We start from the raw sequence: 26,128 nt of genomic DNA, 5'->3' as shown, positions 1-26,128 counted from the left end.
CTGACCCGGCGGAGGACCTCCAGTTGTTTCCTGAATCCTCCGGGGTACCACCAGAAAACAAAGAGACAGTGACTTTTCCTCATTATGTACCTGATAACCCGTCTATTTCTTCCTGTGAGCTTGACAAGATGTACCTCGAAGCAGAGATTACCCCCAAGTCTCTGTCCCCCTCCAACCCGGTGGAGGACTTCCAGCTGTCTCCTGTACCCTCTGGGGTGCCACCTGAAAATATGTGGAGAGAGACTTCCTTGTGTGCTGTTCCTGGTACTCCACCCGTTTCGTCTGTTGCTAAGGGTGGCTGGATGGGAGGTAGCATCCTAGCTACCCAGAGGAGACCAGTTTTTCCGGTGGACAGGGGAAGTGATCTCTTCGAAGTGAAGAATTGGCCCTCGAATTCCCTGCGGAAGATTCTGGCAGGCCTGAAGAAGAGGGGGCGTAAGGGGGGGGGTACTGTAACATACCTGGCGGCGTCCTTGCATAGTGGTCCATCTCCCACTGTGCAAGAGTGCGCACTTGATCTCCTGTCCAGAATGTCTCTCTGGCTTCCCTCCATGCTGTCTGTTTGTGTCTGTTTCTGCTGCTTAAGGGCGGCGCCCGATCACTTCCTGCTTTTTGTACCTGCTGTGGGTCACACCCCTTGTGCGTCCTCAGCCTATTGCTGTCTGTCACCTGGTATATAGCTCAGCTGCTCCCATCTATCCCTGCCTGAGCATAGTGTTTCATTCAGTGTGTGCGTGCACTCTGAAGGTGCCAGGTCCCGTTCTGTGTTCTCTTGTCTGCCTATCCTGGAGGCTGTATTTCCAGGCCTGTCTGAACACGCTCCTAGCCTGTTCCTCCTGCCTTCTAGGGGCCAATTACCTAGACCCGTTCCTGTATCTTGTCTGACCTGTCTGAACACGCTCCTAGCCTGTTCCTCCCGCCTTCTAGGGGCCGATTACCTAGACCCGCTCCTGTATCTTGTCTGTCCTGTCTGAACACGCACCTTGCCTGTTCGTCCTGCCTCTCTGGGGGCCGTATTCCCAGATCCGCTCCTGTATTCCGCTGCAGTGTCGGTCTCCTCCGTACACTCAGTTCCAGTCTGAACTCTCTCCTATCCTTTACCTGTTTTGCCTCTATGTCCGTTCCCTTCCTTTTTCTGCAGAGTCTGAACTCGTACCTAACTCCTGCTTGTTGTCTCTGTACTCCCGTTTGTGAGTTTGTGGTCCACTCGCTACTTCTCTGCTAGTACCCTGTGGGTGTCTGGCTCTGCCTTTCCCTTCCTGTCTGTTCCGTGTGAACAGAGCCCTGTCCCCCCTACTCAGCCTAGCCTGCTCTGACTCCTTTGCTCACCGCTCCGGTGGTTCTAGCCTGCTCTGACTCCTTTGCTCACCGCTCCGGCGGTTCTAGTCTGCTCTGACTCCTTTGCTTACCGCTCCGGCGGTTCTAGCCTGCCCTGCTTCTGCCCACTGCTCCGGCAGTCCTGTCCTGCCCTGCTTCTGCCCGCTGCTCTGGCAGTCCTGTCCTGCCCTGCTTCTGCCCGCTGCTCCGGCAGTCCTGTCCTGCCCTGCTTCTGCCCGCTGCTCCGGCAGTCCTGTCCTGCCCTGCTTCTGCCCGCTGCTCCGGCAGTCCTGTCCTGCCCTGCTTCTGCCCGCTGCTCCGGCAGTCCTGTCCTGCCCTGCTTCTGCCCGCTGCTCCGGCAGTCCTGTCCTGCCCTGCTTCTGCCCGCTGCTCCGGCAGTCCTGTCCTGCCCTGCTTCTGCCCGCTGCTCCGGCAGTCCTGTCCTGCCCTGCTTGTGCTCGCTGCTCCTGCAGCCCCGTCCTGCTCTGTTCTTGCCCACCGCTTCGGGCGTTCCCTCTCTGCTGTGGTTGTCTACCGCATCTGCGGTTCTGTGACCCAGTCTGTACTGGGTCTTAACCTTTCTGTGCTCCAGCCCGTCCTTTCGGCCAGTACCTCCCTGTCTGCATACTCGCCTGTATCCACCCATCTGCATACCTGCCGTGTTTGCTTATATCCACCAGTCTGTGCCAGCCTAACCTGCCTGTTCCTGAGTCCCAGTGTGTACTGGGTCCTATCCCGCCTGTGTTCCTACCTGCTAGTGCCTCCCTGTCTGCACTCTAGCTGTGCTTGCCTGTACCCCTCTACCTGTATTGTTCCTGAGTCCCAGTGTGTACTGGGTCCTATCCCGCCTGTGTTCCTACCTGCTAGTGCCTCCCTGTCTGCACTCTAGCTGCGCTTGCCTTTACCCGCCTGCCTGCATACCAGTCGTGCCTGCCTATACCCTCCAGTCTGTGCGCCAGCCTAACCAGCCTGATCCAGTAATCCCTGTGTGGGTCAACCCCCGTGTCCGGAGTTTGACCTGGAGTAGCACCTGGTCCCTCTGCCCGGTTTCTCCCTGGTGCACTGGCGTCGTATGCCGTCGTGCCATCTTGGTCAGATCGGCCAGATACTTAGTCACGCCCCTCCAGGCACTCTCCGGTTCATGGTCCAGTGGAATCACTACAATCACACGCACACGCCGCTCAGCCCGGGCGTGTGCATAACAATAGTTACTTGCACAAACAGATATCCTTCTAAGATAGTCAAATCTAAAAAAAAAAAAACACTCCAACTTCCAAAAATATTAAGCTTGGATATTTATGAGTCTTTTTGGTTGATTGAGAACATAGTTGTTCATCAATAATAAAAATAATCCTCTAAAATACAACTTGCCTAATAATTTTGCACACAGTGTAGATGTTTATTTTAATTGGGAAACAGGAACAATCTATCTTTCGCAGCAACTTTTTTTCTGCCGAAACAAAAAGTTGAAGCTTGTTGAAATCTAACATTCCAGTTGCCGATGTCAGGGAAGAGCGAGGAGATGTCCATACACATTACAGAATTGGTCTAGCCTGCAGATATTGCACAGTTCAACAGAACTTTTTCTATTCTTTATGGACAGCTAAAGTCACAATCGAGCTCCATTGGATTGTAACTGGGTAACTTGGGTGGTTGGCCTGTCCTTCATTGCTCTCATTTATATTTGCTCTCATTTTTAGGCTGCTCTTGGTTATTATTGTTTCCTCATCTTTTTTGCCAGTCTTGTAATCTCAGGAATATTCCTGTTTTTCTATCTTCCGGAGACAAAGGGGAAGACATTACAGGAAATCACAGCTGAATTCAACAGACTCAATTTAAAAAATAAAAAGTTGCAAGAACCTATAGAGTTCTCCACCAGTCTATGATGGACCATTAAGCCCCTTGTCACTGGGGTGGATTTTGTTATTCTGTATATTTACTGTTTAGCAATATTGGAAAATATGCACATGCTTTGAGAATACAATACATTATGAAGTGATGTAGACCCAGAATATTCACTGCTTTAATGGGGATTTCCTAGACAAATAAACATAGCGTGACTGCAGATTACCGAATCGTGAGGGTGTGCAATGAGCTCACTGTTACAATTTCCTTATAATCCCAGGGCAAGTGTGCAGCCACAAGACTGGAATTATGCGATTTAAATACTTGGGGTTATATGACGACTAAATTCTCATCTGCTTCTTTCAACAGAACACTGAGATAAGATGAGAATCTAGTCGGCTTGTGACAGCAACAAAGCAAAACGCATACATTACGCCCACTTGCACTGGGAATACAGGTGAATCATAACAGTGTACGCTATGCACCCTCACTGTCTTGAATCAGTAATCTGCAGTCACATAGACAGACTTCAGAAATTTGTCCAGAGCACAGCAATCCCCTTACCAACTTTAAAGATGCATGCAGCATGTAATCATCCCATTCCTGTTATACTAGAGTACATGCAATAAATTTATTCTGTAAGTAGCGTAACCAGAGAATAAGTATGAAATTATATCAGCTTTGCAGGGAAGGCTTTCTGGCATGTAGTGTTGCCCAGAATACAGGAATCTTCTGCTATCCCTCCTGTTGAAATATTTAAAACTTATTTGTAACGTCTACAATGCTACCGTATATGTAGATGTGGATTAGAATGCAACTTCAGCTATAACATGTTTAGCGCTCCTGTACACGTTGGTCTACAGGGAGTATTAAAGAAAAAGTATTTAAAAAAATAATAAATTTATAATTTTATTCCTTAAAACTGATGTCTCATTTTCTGCAATGGTGCACCATTCCCCATGCTTCCCGTTTTTTTGACCGTTTAGATTTGTGTCATCATCTCGCTTTTCGATGCTGCAGGCAGAGACATTCTTGCGATCTGGCCCGCTTCAGAGCAGCACTTACAAACTATGTTGGAAAGAGCTTGTAATCGTTGCACATTTTGGCCACTACTGCTAGACTGCAACAATGGCAAGTTGCCTAGGCAAGGAGAAGTAAGCAATAACATCAAAAATGACTCCGTTCTTGGGAACAAAGAGGATTTTTAATAATAGTTGCAAAGTTGCTTTTTACAAATAACTTGCAATTTTAGCTATTAATGAGAGTAACAATTTAATCTGCTGTACATACCTTGGTTTATGAGAAACTGATGTTTTAAAGCATGTGTTGAAAATGTCCACCGTTCGCATCTAAGCACACCTGCACGCGCCGTTCCATATGGTTGAATGTATTCCACAGGACATCTGAGGTCATAGCCTGAATTTCTCGCTGTATGTTTTTTTTTCTCTGAGTGCCTGTAATGTTAATGGCTTGTTACTGAATACCCAACCCTTCAAATGGCCCCAAAGGAAAAAAATCTGGCAGTGTTAAATCAGGCAATTTAGGTGGCCACAGTCCCTGGGAGATTACTCTGTCATCAAAGAAGACTTCATTACACAGTTTGGATGGTGCATTTCAACCTTCAAGCTTCTTTAGAAACTCACTTTGGCACCTCTTCAAAGAGCACCTGTCAGCAGGATTGTGATCAGTAAACTACATACACTGTCAGGTGGGCGACATTACACTGATTAAAATGATACCTTGGTTGATGAAATCCGTGCTGTGGTTCTTGTGTAATCTTTACTTTCAATTTGGAGATAATGATATGCTCTTACTTCGGAGTGGGACTGTGGGGTTGGCTCTATCTGGTGCTCTGCTTATGTATTCAGCTATACGCTCTTATGACAGCTCACTGATTGTTCACTGACCTGTCTATTTTACATAATACATCTAGTAGTGCGGGGCTAGGTAAAATAGAAGGCAGGTCAGTGAAGGCACAGTGAGCTGTCATAAGAGCATACAGATGAATATACAAGCAGAGCACCAGATAGAGCCCCCCCCCACAGGCCACCCCGAAGCAAAAATAAACCCCACATACACATATCTGGTATCGCCGCGTTCAGAATCGCCCGATCTATCAATATAAAAAAATAATTAATCCGATCGGTAAACGGCGTAACGAGAAAAAAATTCTAAATGCCAGAATTACGTTTTTTGGTCGCCGCAAAATTGCAATAAAATGCAATAACGGGCGATCAAAACAACGGATCTACCCCAAAATGTTATCAATAAAAACGTCAGCCCGGCCCGCAAAAGATAAGCCCTCATTCAGCCCCAGATCACGAAAAATGGAGACGCTACAGGTCTCGGAAAATGGCGCTATATATATATTTTTTTTTTACCAAATTTTGGAATTTTTTTTCACCACTTAAATATAAAAGAACCTATACATGTTTGGTGTCTATGAACTCGTAATGACCTGTAGAATAAGAATGGCAGGTCAGTTTTAGCATTCAGTGAACGTGGTAAAAAAAATAAATAAAAAACAACTGTGGTATTGCACTTTTTTTGCAATTTTACCGCACTTGGAATTTTTTTCCCGTTTTTCCGTACATGATATGGTAAAACTAGTAATGGCGTTGAAAAGTACAACTCGTCCCACAAAAAATAATCCCTCACATGGCCAGATTGACCAAACAATAAAAACGCTATGGCTCTGGGAACAAGGGGAGCAAAAAACGAAAAAGCAAAAACGACAAAACCCAAGGTTGCGAAAGGGTTAAAAATGATGGTAATCCTAATTGACCTAAAAAGGGAAAGGTTTATTCTGATTTCATGTCAGATATTGAGAAAAACATGCATATGTGTATTTTTATATAGTGTACGTAAACTTTAGGTTTCAACTGTACATAAATCCATAAAGGACAAAAATACATCATTTACAGATAATACATGAGCAAACAGCTTAACTGATCAACAAATCCTCATGTGTCAGTGATTATATTGATAAAAAGACTCACCCAGTAGACAATTAAAATTATCAAAATCACCACCGAAATCAGCATCCAGGAACTGCAAACTGCGCATGATCAAAGTAAACCAGCACTAGGGGGAAAAACGTAGGAGTCCAGCGTGTTTGCGCTTGTGGCGGCCATATTGGAGACCAGCAATGTGTAAATACAAGAGAAAACAGGAGAAGATAAAAGCATATCTGCACATGCGTGTCGGCCATATTGGAGACCAGCAGCCATCTTCTCATGTCCCAATCCATTCTGCATGTCCGCGCATGCGCCTTCAGCATCTGGATTTTGTGCATGTGTCATATGCATTTGAGGTTCTCTTTGCCATTTTTGAATTGCTCAATATGGTTTCTGTATTCATAAAACTTAAAGACTTCTAGGACACTCTTGGAAATGGGACACATTCAGGTATAAAAATCAAGTCAATATATTCAGCATAGATGAGATAATCACAAATCAAACCAGCTCATAAAGTAATGGGATAAGAACTCAATTTCTGGTGAACCACCCAGGGGAGGTACCTGCCCATACTGAGGCCATCCCTCAACCTAAACCCAAAGTCTCCATGCCTAAATCGCTCATATATTCCATGTTTTCAAGTAGTAATATGTTAATTGATGAAACAATTCTAAAATTTATATAAAAAAAATCGAAAAAAAATTTGGGAAAAAATGTGAGGAACCAATTATGAATAACAAATATCAAAGATTGTCCAGTGGGAAGAGTTATTTCCATTAATATATGCTCCCCAGTGTATGTGATCTGTGAAAATAATAAAAAATAGAAAAACTTATGCAAAAAATTATGCAAAAAAAAATGTAAAAAAAACTGTATCACCTAATGAGAGAAAATAATCCTAGAAACAAAGACAACCACAATTAATTTGAATTATAAAATGTTATGTATCTTAAAGTCTACATTCAAACCATTAGGTCTTAAAGTATTTAACTTATGAATCCATTGCAATTCTTTCATTTTTAGAAGCTTTTCCCTATTCCCACCTTTTCTCAAGGTGGGTACATGATCTATAATGCAACATCTCAAATCTCGTGCTTTATGTGCAAGTTCAAAAAAGTGTTTAGATACCGGTAAATCTAGTCTTTTCTTTGTAATTGTGTACTTTTGATGATTAATGCGGGTCTTAAAGTCCCATGTTGTTTCTCCAACATATAGAATTTTACAGGGACATTGTAAAATATAAATTATGTCTTCAGAATCACAAGTCAAATAATGTTCAATATTTAATGTATCATTGTACGTTGTGATGTTTGTTTGAAGGAACCTATATCAGAATGGACTAGTTTATCTTTAAAATTCCTGGCCCTTTTATAAGAAAATAATGGGGGTAATTTTAATTCTTCCACTTTTGGCAAACACTTACCCAACATGGGCCAATGTTTTTTAATAATATTACCTATGTCCTGACTCTCCTCACAATATGTGGGTACTAGAGATACCCTACTTTTTTATTTACATTATCTACATTTATCCCATTAATGAGTGTAGCTCGTTCTATTGCCAAACTTTTGTTCACCCATTTTTTAAAAAGTTTTTTGGGATAATTTCTCTCATTTTTGTCGTTTCACATCTTTCAATAGAGTCCGTATTTTTTGTAAATAGTGGCAATGGATTCATTACATTTGTCCTACATAGCAGAGTCCAGAGGTTCCTTCAATCTTATCTTCGTAAAAATTTCATATTCGAAAGCAATGCATCCATTGCATATTTGTTCCAGATTAATGCAAATTTATCACAAAAAATGGAAATACTAAAGAAACGATTTGGCTTTATATTGGAGCACATGCCCCTAGTGATTCCCTTTACTTTATAATATTCTTTCAAAGTGGTCAAATGTAATTGAAAAGTCAGCGGTTCTTATCCAGACCATACTTATGTTTGAGGTCCATAAGTGATGGTGTACTTAAGAACGTGTCTCCTTTCCTTATCATCAGGGGTAGAGGTGAATATGTCAGGTCCAGCATGGGTAGAGCTAGGTAAAGACATTGACAAGAAGGTAATATTGAAATAGAAAAAAAATCAAGGCAGTAGCAGCAAAAGGAGAGGGGTGCAGAGCCTCCCAGACATAAACCAATCCTCCAATATACTTTCAAAAATGAAGACAGCACTCCCAAAATAGAAAATTAGAAAAATGTAATATCCCATAGTGACGTCAACGTTGTGCTCAAATTGAGGACCTTCCTCAAGCAGTGTTAAAGTGCATATGCCAAAATATTTAAAGGTGCATCAATCAATACATCGATCAAATTCCATATCCATAATTCATAAAGAATACAATACATTATATACAGAGAAGTGCACATATTGCATGTTTACATTAAAACATACATAAATCCATATAGGACAAAATACATCATTTACAGATAATACATGAGCAAACAGCTTAATAGACAAACGAATCCTCATATGTCAGTGATTATATTCATAAAAACTCACCCAGTAGACAGTTAAAATGATCAAAATCATCACCGAAATCAGCGTCCATTTACTGCAAACTGTGCATGATCAAAGTAAACCAGTACTAGATGGAAAAAGGAAGGAGTCCAGCGTGTCTGCGCATGCGTGTCGGCCATATTGGAGACCAGCAATGAAAAAATGCTAGAGGAAACAAAAGAAGACTAAAGCATGTCTGCGCATGATTGTCGGCCATTTTGGAGACACGCATGTAGGTGGTTCTCCAGAAATGAAGTTCTTATCCCATTACTTTATGACCTGGTTTGATTTGTGATTATCTCATATGCTGAGATAGCCACGAGACGGGAGACGGAATAACAATCTGAGCATGCGCCGCCTCCGGCGGCCATTTTCCTGAAGTCCACTGCAGGGACATAAATAGGTAAGAGACTCCGCTGCCTCGCACTGCCAGCAGCGGAGTCTCCAGCATTGTCCCACGCCAACTGTCGCCGGCCTCCAGCAGCAGCAACCCTGCCTCCTGTGATCCCGCTCCACCACAGCCACATCCCAGTAAGCTACTGTAAAATTAGACTATAAGACACACCACCATTTTATTTAAAACATTTTCGTCCTCCCCAAAATTTGCGGTGCATCTTATGATCCGATGCGCCTTATAGTCCGCAAAATACAGAAATAGTAAACACAACAAAAGTGTTGTAATCCACACAGATATGACGTTTGCTCTACATCTTAGTGTTTATCAATCATAACAAAAATATGATATAAGATGTAGCCAAAACATTGCATCTTTGTGGATTACAATGCACTATTTTTACATCTAGAGCCAGAATATCTGTCATAGGATCTCACATAACAAACTTCATACATTATTAACCCCTTTACCCCCGAGGTAGGTTTGCACGTTAATGACAAGGCCAATTTTTTAAATTCTGACCACTGTCACTTTATGAGGTAATTACTCTGGAACGCTTCAACAGATCCCACTGATTCTGAGATTTTTTTCGTGACATATTGTACTTCATGATAGTGGTAAAATTTATTTGACATCACTTGCGTTTATTTGTGAAAAAAATGGAAATTTGGTGCAAATTTTGAAAATTTTGCAATTTTCAAACTTTGAATTTCCATGTCCTTAAATCAGAGAAATATGTCACACAAAATAGTTAATAAATAACATTTCCCACATGTCTACTTTACATCAGCACAATTTTGGAACCAACATTTTTTTTTGTTAGGGAGCTATAAGGGTTAAAAAACAGCGATTTCTCATTTTTACAACAAAATTTACAGCCGTGAAAATAACATTTTCACATTATTCCAACAAAAATGTTTTTCAGCCCCCAATTTTGCATTTTCATAAGGGTAACAGGAGAAATTGCACCATGCAATTTGTTGTGCAATTTCTCCTGAGCATGCTGATACCCCATATCTGGGGGAAAACCACTGTATGGGCACACGGCAGGGTTCGGAAGGGAAGGAGCACCATTTGACTTTTTGAATGTAAAATTTGCTTGAATAATTAGCGAACGCCATGTTGCGTTTGGAAAGCCCCTGATGTGCCTAAACAGTGGAAACCCCCCAAAAGTGACCCCATTTTGGAAACTACACCCCTCAAGGATTTTTTCAAGGGGTATAGTGAACATTTTGAACCCAGAGGTACGACACAGAATTTGATAACATTAGGTCATCATATTGAATAAGTTGTCATTAGTCTTGAGTGCAAGTGCTCGCTACTTGAGTTTGTATCGGGTACTCGGGTATGCACCAAGTATCGCGGATGCTTGAGTGACATGCTCGAGTCCCTGCCCTGCATGTTTCACGGTTATTAGATAACCAAAAAAAAACATGTGGGGATCGCTTGTGCATGTCCGGCAATCCCGGCAAGGTTTTTTTGGCTGTATAACAGCTGCAAAACATTTGAGGCGGAGACTCGAGCATGTCACTCGAACACCTGCTATACTCGGTGCATACCCGAGCACCCAATGCAAACTCAAGTAGCGAGCACTTGCGCTCAACATTAGTCGCCATATCGTCGTTATTTTTTTTCTTTACTTCTGAAAAAATCCCAACCCCAACACAAGCCTAGCCCCAACCCTTATACAACCCCAACCCTAATGCAACCCCAACCCTAACCTTAGCCCAACCCTAACCCTAGCCCAACCCTAACCCTAGCCAACCCTAACCCTATCACAACCCTAACTCTAACCCTAGCACAACCCTAACCTTAGCACAGCCTTACCACTAGCCCAACCCTAGCCCTAGCTCAACCCTAGCACAACCCTAACCCTAGCACAACCCTAACCCTAGCACAACCCTAATCCTAGCCTAACCCTAACCCTAGAGTTTATTTTTTACGCCATTCCTCGTGTAGTATAAGTGATTAGATGACTTTATTCTTCGGGTCGGTGCAATTACAGCAATACTAGAATCATATCGGGGTTTTATGATTGACAGCTGTCACACACTGAAAACCCTATTTTTTGCAAAGACTAGTTTTTGTATCGCCATATTTTAAGAGCTATAATTTTTCCATATTTCGGCCGACAGAGTCATGTGATGGCTTGTTTTTTGCGGGACAAGTTGACGTTTTTATTGGTACCATTTTTGGGCATATGACATTTTTTGATCGCTTTCTATTCCGATTTTTGGGAGGCAGAATAAACAAAAACCAACAATCCAGGAATTTTTTTTTTATGCCGTTCTGCGTGTGGTAAAATTGATAAGGCAGCTTTATTGTTCGGTTCAGTACGTTTACAGCGGTACCACAATTATATTTTTTTTTATGTTTTGGCGCTTTTACACAATAAAAACTATTTTATAGAAAAAAGAATTGTTTTTGCATCGCCTTATTCTGAGAGCTATAACTTTTTTATTTTTCGGCCGTTGGAGCTGTATGGCAGCTTGTTTTTTGCGGGACATTTTTATTTACATTCATCTTTTTGATCGTGTTTTATTCCATTTTTTGTTTGGCGGTATGATGATTATTTATTTTTTTTACAGTGTTCACTAAAGGGGTTAACTAGCAGGACATTTTTATAGGTCAGGTCGTTCCGGATGTGGCGATTCCAAATATGTGTACTTTTATTGGTTTATTTTTTTTCATAAGATTATTTATTTATGGTTACAATATATATATATATATATATATATATATATATATATATATATATATATATAGTTTTTTTAATTTTTTTGATTATTTTTACTATTTTTTTTTTTCACTTTCTGACATTTTTATTACTTTTACATATTGTCCCACTATGGGACTTTCACTTTTTGCAGTCTGATAGGCTGTATAGCACAGGAATGCTGCACTATCCCTGTGCTATGCAGCCTGTCAGCGCTGCACAGGGAGAAGTTATTTTGGTCGCGCACTGCGCATGACCAAAGTAACTTCATGCCTCCTGGTGACCCGGATGCTGTCATGATGACATCCGGTCACCATGACAACATCCGGGACCGGACTCAGATGCCGCGGGACGCCGGCAGAGAAGGTAAGTATCGCGCTTACCTCCTCTTGCCACCGGAGTGCTGTGATCGATTTCGATTACAGCATTTCGGGGGTTAATGTGCAGGGAGCGATGCGGGACCGCTCCCTGCACATAGCACCGGGTGTCAGCCAGAAAGGGGTTAAATCAATCTTGGACCTGATCTTTTACTTTAAAATATTCATGTGAGGGGAACTAAATTATCCTTTTTTTGTTGCCAAGTATTAAAATGATCTGCTTTAATTCATTAATTGCTCATTTTAAAATCAGGATGATACAGCCATTCTGATATAGATTGTCAAGTTAATTACACCAGACTCATCAGGTCTGAGAGATTTATTTAATAATGTACAAGGTATTTATCTGCTGTGGTAGATCAGCTCACTTGGTTGCACATAGAGGTATAAAGGAACACTGTCTCTTTAAATTCTTCCCAGATTTATTAGACTGGCAGCATAAACCATGGGGAAGTAAAACAAACACGGCCCTTTGGCCAAAAACAGGAAAACAAAACAAAGTGGTGATAGCAAACACAGTCCTTGTGGTAGCCGGGATCCACTCGCTCAGAGTCCAGCAAACACAGGTTTCAGATTAGCGCAGAACACACATCTCCTGTCTGGAGTTAGCCTCTCCAGATACACTGAACAACTAATGCCTCAGTAGGCCGTGTATTTAAACCCCAGACCACACCCTGAGGTGGAGATATAGAGAATGACTTCCCACCCTTCACAATAGTCTTTCACAAAAAAACACTCCCTTTTAAAATGGAGGTTTAACCCTCTCAGCAAATAACATGCTGGAGCAAATTTCATGGTTTCAATTCATGGAAGCTAATAGCCTAAGGGAAACATATCTCCCCTCCATCACTTTACCAGTGACTTTGTCACACTGCTCTTATGATATATATCAACTTAGTTTCAGGTTTTCTATACCTGGCACATCTCAAACTGCTCCATCAAAGGTCCAGATGCTGTGAACAATCTTATAGAAAACTATAGTATCAGTTCTACAGTTTTCTCCAGGCGTTTTACTATAGCACTAGAGCAGACTTGGGCCGCATCCTGCCATCACCCGCCTTCCGTCTGCCCACTGTTACTGCTATGTCGGGATGCAGACAGCAGTGAATACATTGGTGGAGAACGGAACCACCGGCTCCTTCTTCCATCAATCAGTGTCTGTGACTGAGACAGCAGCAGACGCGATGGATGATGTTATTACATTGCATCTGCTGTGTGGAGAGTCAGTGCACCAGACACTGGAACAGAGTGCCGGGGGAATGGAAGCGAGGTGAGTATGTGTTGCTTTGTTTTTTTTTTCATGTGTATGGGATGTATGCATGCATATAGGAGACTGTTTGGAGTCATACTGTATTTAGGGGGCTATGTGAGGACTCATTGTATATATAGTGAGGCTATGTGAGTTCTCTTACTGTATATATGAGGCTATGTGGGGGTTCATACTGTATATAAAAGGCTATGTGAGGGCTTATACTGTATATGGAGGCTTAGTGGGGGCTCACACTGTATATAGAGAGGCTATGTGGTGCTCACACTGTATATAGGAGACTGTGGGGGCTCAAACTGTATATAGTGAGGCTTTACGGGGCCTCATACTGTATATAGAGAGGCTATGTGTGTGGTCCCACTGTATACATGGGTCTATGTGAGGGCTCATACTGTTAATAGAGGAGCTATGTGAGGACACACTGTTTACAGGGGGCTATGTGGAGGTTCATACTGTATACAAAGGGCCTGTGAGGGGGCTCATACTGTATAATAGGGGCTGTGTGTGGGCTCGTACAGTATATAGGGGCTGTCAGCATACTTAATTCTGCTCAATATTAAGTGATACAATATTAATATAAAATAATTATAATTAATATGTTAATATTAATATTGGGTAGAAATAAATTTCAGACTATTGGTTCGGCCCTCCGCAACAGTCACAGTCTTATGAGACTGCACTAGAGGGACACAACATCACATGAAAAAGAAGCCCTAAGTTAGAAATAATTGTAGGAATTTATAATGCAAAAGGCAACAATACTTTTCCAGCTACAGTGCTGCTATTGTTTCATGCATGCCTTGCAGCCGTATACTTTTAATTTGATCTGTTTCATAGACATATGCTCTTCTGGTTCCTCTGTTTTTTCTTGTGACCCTGGTCATCATGACATGACATTAGAACTACAGGTAGGGATATTAACAGAGGAATATGAGATGGATAAATTGCTTTGCTGAGTCACGTTGATGTGGTAGAATTGAGAAAGTTACTTATTACAATTGCAGGTCACTTGTCACACCTTTCCTCCACTTACTACTCATGTAATGAGTGATTGGTCAAGCTTTACAGGAGGAACATGCATACATCAATGTAATAATGAAAAAATTCTCTCATCAAACAGCTGCGCTTTTACGTCACATTGTTATCATACACTGTCTATATGAGCAGAATTGTTATATATTGCAAGATAATAATAATATTCATCAATTGGCTCTGAAACGAGGATCTGACACATACACTAGGCGCAATGCATAGCCCAGAGCTATCACACAACCGAAATCTTAATATTGCATTCATTTGAAAACTACGAGGGTCAGTCAATAAGTAATGCCTCCTATTTTTTTTCTCCTTTTGATTGGCAAGAAATTCAAATGCAATTACATAGGTTGAAAACCACAACATTACGTCAATCTATGAGCAGATAAAAGAGTTGTACAGGACTATGATATTAATGATTTATCCTTAAGATGGGTTATCAATATCAGATTGATGGGGTTCCAGTGAAAACCATTTCCGGTGACTACCTTTTGAAGCTCATCAAGAGAATGCCAAGAGTGTGCAAAGCAGTCATCAAAGCCAAAGGTGGCTACTTTGAAGAACCTAGAATATAAGACATATTTTCAGTTGTTTCACACTTTTTTGTTAAGTATATAATTCCACATGTGTTAATTCATAGTTTTGATGCCTTCAGTGTGAATGTACAATTTTCATAGTCAAGAAAATACAGAAAAATCTTTATATGAGAAGGTGTGTCCAAACTTTTGGTCTGTACTGTATTTTGATGTAGTAAAATAAAGTTGATTTGATAAATATCTGTTAAAACATAAATATATTTATACCGCATTCTTAGATTGCGTAGAAAATTCCAAGAGCATATTTAGGACTGACAATTGGCCTGGTCCGATCTACTTCCTAATGAAAGAAACAAAGATTTTCCAAAACGCGTCGGATTTTGGCCGCAAGCTGCGTGACATCGCACGTCAATTCCCAGAACTCATACACCTGGTAACTAGTGACACCACCGGATAAAGTGTCCTAGAGAAACTTACATTCAGCTTACCACGAGGAACGTGGAATATTACTTGTTTTGGAATTACATGTGAATTACTATCTTTCGAGTTTAATCCCAAACACCAAATCGTTGCGCTTGCAAGCCTAATCTGGACAACATGCCACATTGCATCAAGATAACTACACATTGAGGCACGTATAAATACAGTATGTATATATGATGAATGATGAGTTATTTGCAAGGTGTGCAGGCTCACCACGCAAACTTAATCCAATTTCACCATCTTATTAACCCTTCTCAAGGGGTACCCTACCTGGGCTATATGGTTCATATTATTGCATATGTGTATATTCTCTCATACTGTGAAATATCATACTATGGCCCTGGTTCATTAAAACTGGCATTTCCTATGCCAATCTTACTTATCGGCAAGCAGGAATAAGATGTGCCAAATTCAGTTTGAGACGCACGCCACTTAATAAATTTACCGCATCTTATCAGTGGATTGCACCTCACCAAAAATATTACACCTGTCACGGACTGGAATAACATTTTGGCATAAGACACACAGCTACTTTCCATGAAGTTGACTGGTGGGCATAGCCATATCCCATCCTGGCTCTTCTCCAGCTGCGCCCATTTTGGCAGAGCTACTTTAAACTGAAAATACCAAAACATTAATGGTGAAAAGATATCTCCGGGAGTGGACTAAAGTCTTCAAATTTATTTCAGGAACATAAATATAGACAGGACAGCCATGATTAAGACTACAATTTGAAGATTTTATTCCATCCACGAAGTGCCTGATATCTTTTCACCATTAACATCTGACAAGCTCATGTGCTCGTAGAAGGATTATACTGCAAGACTAATGAGCTGGAATCCCCATTCCCTGAAAATGCCAAAAGTTGCAAAATATTTGTGCAACCCCAACTTGCGCAAAAAATTTGCAACTAATTAAAGTGGGGTTTTTTTTGCCAGTTTTCTAGTGTAAACACTTTGATGTATCAGCCTCTTTGAGTTTTCACAGTATATCCATCTACTTCTGTGCTATGCGGTGGTCATCTATTATTTGGATCTATACTCCACATAAGTACCGCTTCCCTCTTCCTAGAAAAGAGCAGAGAAATAGAACTTAAAACCACAAGTGTGAACACAGCTACAGAAGATGAATTTCTACATATTTAATCATAGGTGGAGCCACCACTTATGGGCTGGGTTCATATCTGCTTTTCATCACTCTTAGTGCTCATGCAGACAAGCGTATAAATTGGATGTGTGCTATCCGATTTTTGATCACATAGCACTCGGACAGCACACTGACCCATGGTATTCAATAGGGTTGTTCAGATGAACGATTTAAATCTCGGGCCGATTGTCCATGAGAAAAAAAATCGCATAATGCACTACTTCCTTCCAAGTCTGGGATGAGACTTACATATTCCAGTCTATGTGTGTGTACAAAAAAAATGGATACCACACGGATCAGTCAAGTGGCATCCTATTTTTACAGATACATTTCTATTATAAACCTTGGAAACTGTATTTGATCTTGTACATTATTTATTGTAAATGTATGAAAATGAATCCCACACAGATGTCACACTGATGTCACATCGGCATAAAAAACAGCCACATGGATGGCACATGGATGAAAATAAGATGTAAATTAGAAAAAAATTGTATGAGTTTTGTAGATGAAACTCGGATTATTTTTCATACGCTCGTCTGATCTAACCTGACTGGAAAACTGATGACAAATTAATAACAATTGGCATCAGTTCTTCATTCTGTCTCCTACTTGCATGTGGATTTGACATCCATATAAATCATAACATTTTATTTAGGGTGGTTTGAGTGGCGGAAAATCAGTTCCAATCATTGTTTTTTTGGTACCAAATTCATGCATTGCAGCAAGTTCCATTCAGATTAATGGGACAATAAAAGAAATGTTTGCAACAAATCTGCTGCATGCAAATCATTCAAGACTTAAATGACTTAAACCTGTGGCTCGTGTGCCCATGATGTGTGGCTCATGCCTGTCTGCCAGCTTGGTGCATTAGCACTAGATCTAGCAATCAAGTATGAAGAGCAGGTCTGCAGATGGTGACTTGTGAAAAGCCCCACACAGAAGAGCAGATCTGGATGAGATTGAATGATACTGCCAGTTAGGTGGGTGCATAAATCTGGATGTAATAGTGTGGTGGGAACCCCTGGATGTAAATATACTGCCTCGGTGTGACAGCTTTTGGCTGTCATTATTTTGAGAGGATGGAGGCAAGAAATGGATGTCACTCCTCTTGGGGTTCTACATGTGGCTCAAAAACCTTGTTACTCTCTCTTAGACATAAACGTAGCTCTCTCTCAAGAAATTTTGTTGACCACTGTCGCCAACCGCTACACCGATGCCTCTTCCCTGTGCCAGTCATTGCATTGGTTGCTCATCCAATATAGAGTTCAATTTAAAATAATCACGCTTACCCACAAAGCGCTCCATGCTTCAGCACCGCCATACATCTCCTCCCTTGTCTCAGTCTACCACCCTACATGTGCCCTCCGTTCTGCCAATGACTTAAAACTAAAATCCTCTATAATCCGAACTTCCCACTCCCGTCTCCAAGATTTCTCGCGTGCTGCTCCAATTCTTTGGAATGCACTACCCAGGACAGTTCGATTAATTCCCAATATCCACAGTTTCAAGCGGACCCTAAAAACCCATTTCTTTAGTCTGGCGTATCGCCTCCACACACTATCTGTCCGTCCCAGTTTTCCCCATATTAAAATCTTCTTCAATTTCAGGTTCATACCAACCATGCACTTAACCCCTTTACAACCCAAGGTGGTTTGCACGTTAATGACCAGGCCAATTTTTACAATTCTGACCACTGTCACTTTATGAGGTAATTACTCTGAAATGCTTCAACGGATCCCCCTGATTCTGAGACTGTTTTTTCGTGACATATTGTACTTCATGATTGTGGTAAAATTTCTTCGATATTACTTGCGTTTAATTGTGAAAAAAATGGAAATTTGGCAAAAATTTTTGAAAATGTTGCAATTTTCAAAATTTGAATTTTTATGCCCTTAAATCAGAGAGATATGTCACACAATATAGTTAATAAATAACATTTCCCACATGTCTACTTTACATCAGCACAATTTTGGAACCAAAATTTTTTTTCATTGGGGAGCTATAAGGGTTAAAATTGACCAGCGATTTCTCATTTTTCCAACAAAATTTACAAAACCATTTTTTTATGAACCATATCATATTTAAAGTCACTTTGAGGGGTCTTTATGACAGAAAATACCCAAAAGTGACACCATTCTAAAAACTCCACCCCTCAAGGTGCTCAAAACCAAATTCAAGAACTTTATTAACCCTTCAGGTGCTTCACAGGAATTTTTGGAATGTGGAAGAAAAAAATTAACATTTAACTTTTTTTCACAAAAATGTTACTTTAGACCCAATTTTTTTTATTTTTGCAGGGGTAACAGGAAAAAATAGACCCCAAAATTTGTTGTGCAATTTCTCCTGAGTAAGCAGATACCCCATATGTGGGAAAAAACCACTGTTTGGGTGCACGGCAGGGTTCGGAAGGGAAGGAGCGCCATTTGACTTTTTGAATGTAAAATTTGCTTGAATAATTAGCGGACGCCATGTTGCATTTGGGGAGCCCCTGATGTGCCTAAACAGTGGAAACCCCCCACAAGTGACACCATTTTGGAAACTAGACCCCTCAGGGAACTTATCTAGATGTGTGGTGAGCACCTTGAACCCCCAGGTGCTTCACAGAAGTTTATAACATTGAGCCGTAAAAATAAAATTTTCACATTTTTCCCACAGAAATGTTTTTCAGCCCCCACTTTTGCATTTTCATAAGGGTAACAAAAGAAATTGCACCATGCAGTTTGTTGTGCAATTTCTCCTGAGTTAGCAGATACCCCATATGTGGGGGAAAACCACTGTTTGGGCGCGCGGCAGGGTTCGGAAGGGAAGGAGCGCCATTTGACTTTTTGATTGTAAAATTTGCTTGAATAATTAGCGGATGTGCTCCTGATGTGCCTAAACAGTGGAAACCCCCCACAAGTGACACCATTTTGGAAACTAGACCCCTCAGCGAACTTATCTAGATGTGTGGTGAGCACCTTGAACCCCCAAGTCCTGTACAGAAGTTTATAACATGGAGCCGTGAAAATAAAAAAATCAAACTTTTTCCACAAAAATTATGTTTTAGCCCCAATTTTTTTATTTTCACAAGGGTAAGAGGAGAAAATGGACTCAAAAAACTTTTGTGCAATTTCTCCTGAGTACGCCAATACCCCATATGTGGGGAAAATACAGTGTTTGGGCGCATGGCAGAGTTCAGAATGGAAGGAGCACTGTGTGACTTTTTGAACGCAAAATCGGCTGGAATCGAGAGCGGACGCCATGTCGCGTTTGGAGAGCCCCTGATGTGCCTAAATAGTTGAAAACCCCCACAAGTGACCCCATTTTGGAAACTACACCCCTCAAGGATTTTATCAAGGAGTATAGTGAACATTTTGAACCCAGAGGTACGACACAGAATTTGATGACATTAGGTCATCATATTGAATAAGTTGTCATTAGTCTTGAGCGCAAGTGCTCGCTACTTGAGTTTGCATCGGGTACTCAGGTATGCACCATGTATCACGGGTGCTCAAGTGAAATGCTCGAGTCCAAGCCCGCATGTTTCACGGTTATTAGACACCCCAAAAAAAACATGCGGGGATCGCTCGTGCATGGCAGGCAATCCCCACGAGTTTTTTTGGCCGCGAAGCATATGGGGCGGAGACTCAATGCTTACCTGAGCACCCGATTCAAACTCAAGTAGCGAGCACTTGCGTTCAACACTAGTCGCCATATCGTCATCTTTTTTTTGAAAAAAAACAAACAACCCCAACCCTAACATTAGCACAACCCCAACCCCTGCCCTAGCGTTTATTTTTTACAGTATAAGTGATTAGACGACTTTATACTTCGGGTCGGTGCGATTACAGCGATACCAGAATCATATCGGGTTTTTATGATTGACAGCTGTCACACACTAAAAGACACATATTTTGTAAAATCTAGTTTTTGCATCGCCATATTTTGAGAGCTATAATTTTTCCATATTTTGGCCGACAGAGTCATGTGATGGCTTGTTTTTTGCGGGATGAGTTGACGTTTTTATTGGTGCCATTTTCAGGCACGTGACATTTTTTGATCACTTTCTATTCCAGCTTTTGGGAGGCAGAATAAGCAAAAACCAACAATTCAGGAATTGTTTTTTTTTTTTTTTTTTTTTTTATTCTACTCCGCGTGTGGTAAAATTGATAAGGCAGCTTTATTCTTCAGGTCGGTACGTTTACAGCGGTACCACATTTATATAGTTTTTCTATGTTTTGGCGCTTTTACACAATAAAAACTATTTTATAGAAAAAATTATTTTTTGCATCGCTTTATTCTGAGAGCTATAACTTTTTGATTTTTCAGATGATGGAGCTATATGGCAGCTTGTTTTTGCGGGACAAGATGACGTTTTCAGCGGTACCATTTTTATTTATATTCGTCTTTTTGATCGTGTGTTATTCCATTTTTTGTTTGGCAGTATGATGATAAAGCATTGTTTTTTGCTTGTTTTTTTTTTGTTTTGTTTTTACCATGTTCACTGAAGGGGTTAAATAGTGGGACAGTTTTATAGGTCAGGTCATTACGGATACGGCGATACTAAATATGTGTACTTTTATTGTTTTTTGGGTTTTTTTTCATAATAATATTTATTGATTGGTATATTGTATTTTTTTTTGGGGTGGATTATTTTTTTTATTTTTTTTAAATATTTTTACAATATTTTTTTTTCACTTTCTGAGAGTTTTTTTTTACTTTTTTACTTTGTCCCACTCTGGGATTTTCACTTTTTTTATTCTGATCGCCTGCATAGCATAGGGATGGAGCACCATCCCTGTGCCATGCAGGCTGTCAGCGCTTCACAGTGAGAAGATTGTTTGGTCATGCACTGCGCATGACCAAAAAATCTTCCTGCTGTCTGGTGACCCGGATGTTGTCATGACGACATCGGGTCGTCATGGCAACACCCGGGAAGCCGCGGCAGACAGCGCTGGAGGCCTGAAGAGGAGGTGAGTATGCCGATCACCTCCCCTTAGCCACCGCAATGCTGCGATCGACTTCGATTGCAGCATTGCGGGGGTTAATGTGCCGGGAGCAGTGCGGGACCGCTCCCTGCACATAGTACCGGGTGTCAGCTGTGACAATCAGCTGACACCCGGCGGCGATAGCGCCCGCACAGCCTGAGTGCGTGCGCGATCGCGATGACGTACTAATACGGGTCAGGCTCTTAAGTCCCAGGGCACAGACGCGTATTAGTACGTCATGGGCTTTAAAGGGGTTAATAGCCTCGGTCAGGACTGTACACATACTGGTTGGCGACCAGTCCATGTATTATTATTTATCCTATTTAGTATATCAAGGCTGCATTATATAATATATGTACATTTTACCTTTTGTGTCTCCCCCATTTCCTCATAGACTGTAAGCTTGCGAGCAGGGCCCTCACTCCTTTTGATATGAGATATACTTATTCTGTATTGATAGTATAAGTCCCCCCTAAAATTATAAAGTGCTGCGGAATATGTTGGCGCTATAAAAATAAAAAAATATTATTATTATTATATATTATCATATTTATTGTCCATGGCCTAGTTATAATCAGCTGTTACAACAAGATGACAGACTTCACTTGCCAGGTTCTCAACACTTATGGATACTCTTTGCAGCTGCTCTAGATGATATATAAGGGTCTCAACCATGGGACTTTTCTCTACTAATTTCATAATAGGCTATTTGAAAACTGGACAAATCTTTTATACAAACTTTTCACCATTTAACTAGTATACTTATCAATACAGAGCTTTTACCATCATCACCATAATTGTTTATTTTAAGAAATGTGAGTCAAACAGTGTCATAGTGACAAATGGGTAGAGAGATCAGTACTATAATTACTGCCATCCTTTGTCAAATCCTAGTCGCATCACTCCGTTTCCGCATCAATGTACTGTACTTGCTTAGCAGAGTTTTGGGTTCACTGACCATCTGATGTTTTCTGTGTAATGGCTGTTAATGTTTTGTCATACTCCATACCTCTCTCTGTCTTCTGCCATGTGGTCAGTAGGTGCCTTAAAACCTTCTCTAACTCCTTGCTACCATCAGACTGTCACTTGTCATCTAGTCGCCTTAGCCCAGAGATGAAGTTGTCATTTTAAGGACAATCAATTGACTACCAGGAGAGAAGACAGTTTCAGTGGCAATAACCATGAGCAGCATGGCTTCAGAGCTGGTGAGTACTATATAATACGTATGTAAACTGTTAGGCTATGTTCACATTAGGCATTTTTTCAGCTTTTTTTAAGCATTTTTATGCAAATTTTCTCATGTGTTTTAAAGTAACAGCAAAGTCTATGAGATTTCAGAAATCTCATGGACACACATTGGTTTTTGTGTCATCAGTATTTTGTGTTTTGCATGTTTTTTTGCACAATAGAGAATGTCACTTCTTTCAGCATTTTTTTACTGCGTTTTTTCAGCCATTGAAAGTAATGGGTTGTGAAAAAATGCTGAAAAATGCAGTGTGAACATAGCTATCAGGTTTTACTGCGTTTTTAGTGAAAAAAAGCAAGTGATTTTACCATCTTGTCTTGGTCACCTGAGATGGCAATTTGGATTAGGACATTTTAATTAAAGTAGTGATGTGTAAAAATGTAAACATTGGCACACCTAGGTGTGAGATTGAACAATACCTGTGGCCCACAGAGGTGTGAAATTGAACAATCTCTGAGCAACTCAATGGCAGACCATAATGTGAAAATAAATAGTGTCCTACAAACTCAATGCACTGCCAGTGTCTTAGAAAAACTATTACTGAACAATTCACCTCCCCCCACTGTTACATTTGTAATTCTGGTTAATATGGTTTCACATATGTCTTGCATTGGTGACCTGTGTTCATGCTTCTGTGGTGGAAGCAAAGCTGAAGTTTGGGATCATGAAAAACACACCGAAAATAGTACCAAAACTCCATTTTTGACGGAGCTTCCTCCCTGCCAAGAGATCAGGTTTTGCTGCAGAAAAAAACACTGAAAAAATGCCTAGCGTGAACATAGCCTTAGGCTCCTACATCCCATCTGTATTATCATTTTATTGGGTGCATTTCCAACGCATCCTGAATATTCAATCAGAATTTATCTGAAATTATGGATGACCTCCCCTCTCAATTCTTACATTCAGTCCTGTTTGTAGGTCCTACAAGGGAGGTGGCTGGATAGCTGGCCATTATGTTGCCTTTTCTATTTGGCCTCTAGTCCAATCTCATAAAAATTCTAATTTAACAAAAAGTATTTTGGCAAGCTCCTTTCTTTTTCTCCTGTTATAAGCCTAAACCAGGAATAAAATCTAAGCAGAGAAAACATTGTAATGGAAATATCAACATCCACTCTTTAAACTGGCTGCAAAAGATAGTTGAAAAATGCTAAATGTAATTTAAACTTTAGGACAACTGAAAGATCGTGCTTTTGGCCTTCGTCTGGTGAGTTATGTCCTATGGGAATGTTACAGTATATGTTTGGAAAAGCTTCCAACACTTACTGTGGGCTAAGAGAAGACGCAGTATATACTTAGCCTTAGGCCTCACTCAGACATCCGTTTTTCTAATGTATAAGAAAAGTGGACAGATTATTTTGATCATACTTTGATGAGAGTTTGATCAGGGTGTGGGCCAAGTGTCATCAGTCTTTCTCATACATAGAGTGAAAAAAACCTTTCTCCACCTTTTCCTTTCTAACAGTCTGTGAAAATGGTATCCGAGTTTGGTCCGGTTTTTCATGGACCCATGGAGTTGCATTGCCAATTTTGATTCTACCCTCGAAAAATCACAGACATGTGAATGGCCCATAAACTATCATAGGTATGAGTGGCATCTGTGAAAACCATATAATTTGTTGAATGTCTAAATGAGCTCTCATAGATGGACAATAACTGATTTACTATTATTGAAAAATATGATTGTATAAAAACTGCCCATAGCCACCTTCACATGTCAGTATTTTGGTCGGTTTTTGCCTCAGCATTTGTAAGACAAAACTATACAATTCTTTCCATTATAGTTTTTTCAGTAAAGTACCCAGGTTTTGGCTTGCATCAGAATCCGTTCAGATTCTTAAGCAGATTTGCTGCAGATTTCACCCCATAAAATTGACATGTTGCAAATGTATTTTCCTTACTCAAATTGAAAGAGAAAATCTTCAGTAAATCTGCAATGTATGAACGTGCCCCAATATTAATGTGTGAAAGTAACTTATCACTATATTTCCATACTATCATAGTATTACAGTGCTTCTCTTCTTTACTATTCAGGTGCAGCACCGAAACCTATTCCTGATGTTGTTTGTGTTGGGCATTGGCGGTACATTTCAGTATGGTTATCACCTATCAGTGCTTAATTCTCCTTCTCCGGTGAGAACAATCATCTTTCTTCATTTTTCACTGATATAAATTTTACTCCACTAGTGCAATAGCGCATAGTTTTTCATAGTGCATGTACTGTACCTATTCACTTGCATTGGCCTTAGGCTTTCCGTTGAAGTAGATAGTAGAGAACTTTGTCAGTTTATGTCCTAAAGTCAGTTATATAGTGCATATTTAGTTATAAAGTGCATGTTCACTTTTGAAAACAATTTTACGGTTTAATATAATCCAGACTAAAGTTTTTGAAGTTTTGTATATATGAGTCACATTTCTTATTTTGTACTGATCTGAATTATAGCGTCTATTAGTGCCCAGAATTAAATTTACAATTTTGATAGTTGCTACTAGAAAGTCGGCCAGTTAGTTGACAACACACAACCTTCAATGGGATTGTACCAAGTTTGTAAAGTATAACCTATACAGTACATAGGATAGGAGACTTCTAGAATCTTCACTGATCCCGATAAGAGATCTAGCATGTGCACCTCCACTACAATCATTGTTTAACCCCTTCCTGATGTTACGTAAATTTATATTACACATCAGGTGTGGATGTATAGATTGGGTTTGGGAGCTGAGCTCTCACCATACCAGGTGCCGGATGTGTTATGTTTGCTACTATGCGTGCTACTAACAGCAGTGTTTAGAGATAGCTCCAATTGATGCTCTATAGCTATAACTATGGCACTATTCGTGGTAGTTTGGTATCTCTTACTAGGTTGCATTTGACAATGGCATTTTTAGGGTAACCGTGCTTTCAAGTAACTTTTAAGATGTCCTGTGTTTTTATGCATGTGAAATCCTGGGGTGATATAAAATACTTGTTAGAAAGTTTACAATGATCTTTCTATGTCTCCTTATGCCTGTTTCCTCTCCCTGCTCCTCACTCCTCCCCTCTCCATAGAATGTATTGTCACATGACACAACACCGCAATGAGCCTGCAGTCCGCTTTCAGGAGGCAAAGGGGAGAGGAAGAAGTGGCTGATATTTGGGGAAGCAAGCTGATTTCTCTGAAAATATATATAACAAAATGTCTTATATTCACTTGTACTATTGATTTATGCATAGTTTGCTGAACGTACAGCTTTGACTTTAATCGTTCTAGTGCCCATTGCCTCCTCCCCCCAACGACAGTCATAGGTAGACTATTTGTTGCCATGGCAGTCGGGGACCTACTAAAGGACCCCAACAGTGGGCTTCATA

At 40.6% G+C, this 26,128-nt stretch overlaps 2 protein-coding genes across 4 annotated transcripts in view; both read left to right on the top strand.

The window, feature by feature from the left end:
* Positions 1–4,084, top strand: part of LOC141259065 (solute carrier family 2, facilitated glucose transporter member 9-like) — an 87,330-nt gene extending 83,246 nt beyond the window's left edge. For all 3 annotated transcript variants that reach the window (XM_073674518.1, XM_073674529.1, XM_073674539.1), the window contains one exon: positions 3,018–4,084. In XM_073674518.1, coding sequence (XP_073530619.1) covers positions 3,018–3,203 — 186 coding nt within the window. In that variant the 3' untranslated portion in view covers positions 3,204–4,084. The remainder of the gene's footprint in view (positions 1–3,017) is intronic.
* Positions 4,085–24,817: 20,733 nt separating this feature from the next.
* Positions 24,818–26,128, top strand: part of LOC141259082 (solute carrier family 2, facilitated glucose transporter member 9-like) — a 40,956-nt gene continuing 39,645 nt past the window's right edge. Inside the window, exon 1 of the mRNA XM_073674564.1 lies at positions 24,818–24,912. Coding sequence (XP_073530665.1) covers positions 24,838–24,912 — 75 coding nt within the window. The 5' untranslated portion in view covers positions 24,818–24,837. The remainder of the gene's footprint in view (positions 24,913–26,128) is intronic.

The sequence above is a fragment of the Phyllobates terribilis genome, unplaced genomic scaffold (genome assembly GCF_046119375.1).
Source record: "Phyllobates terribilis strain yellow unplaced genomic scaffold, ASM4611937v1 Scaffold_1__5_contigs__length_1240528914, whole genome shotgun sequence".
Taxonomy (NCBI): domain Eukaryota; kingdom Metazoa; phylum Chordata; class Amphibia; order Anura; family Dendrobatidae; genus Phyllobates; species Phyllobates terribilis.
This window is presented reverse-complemented; position numbering and strand designations above follow the sequence as displayed.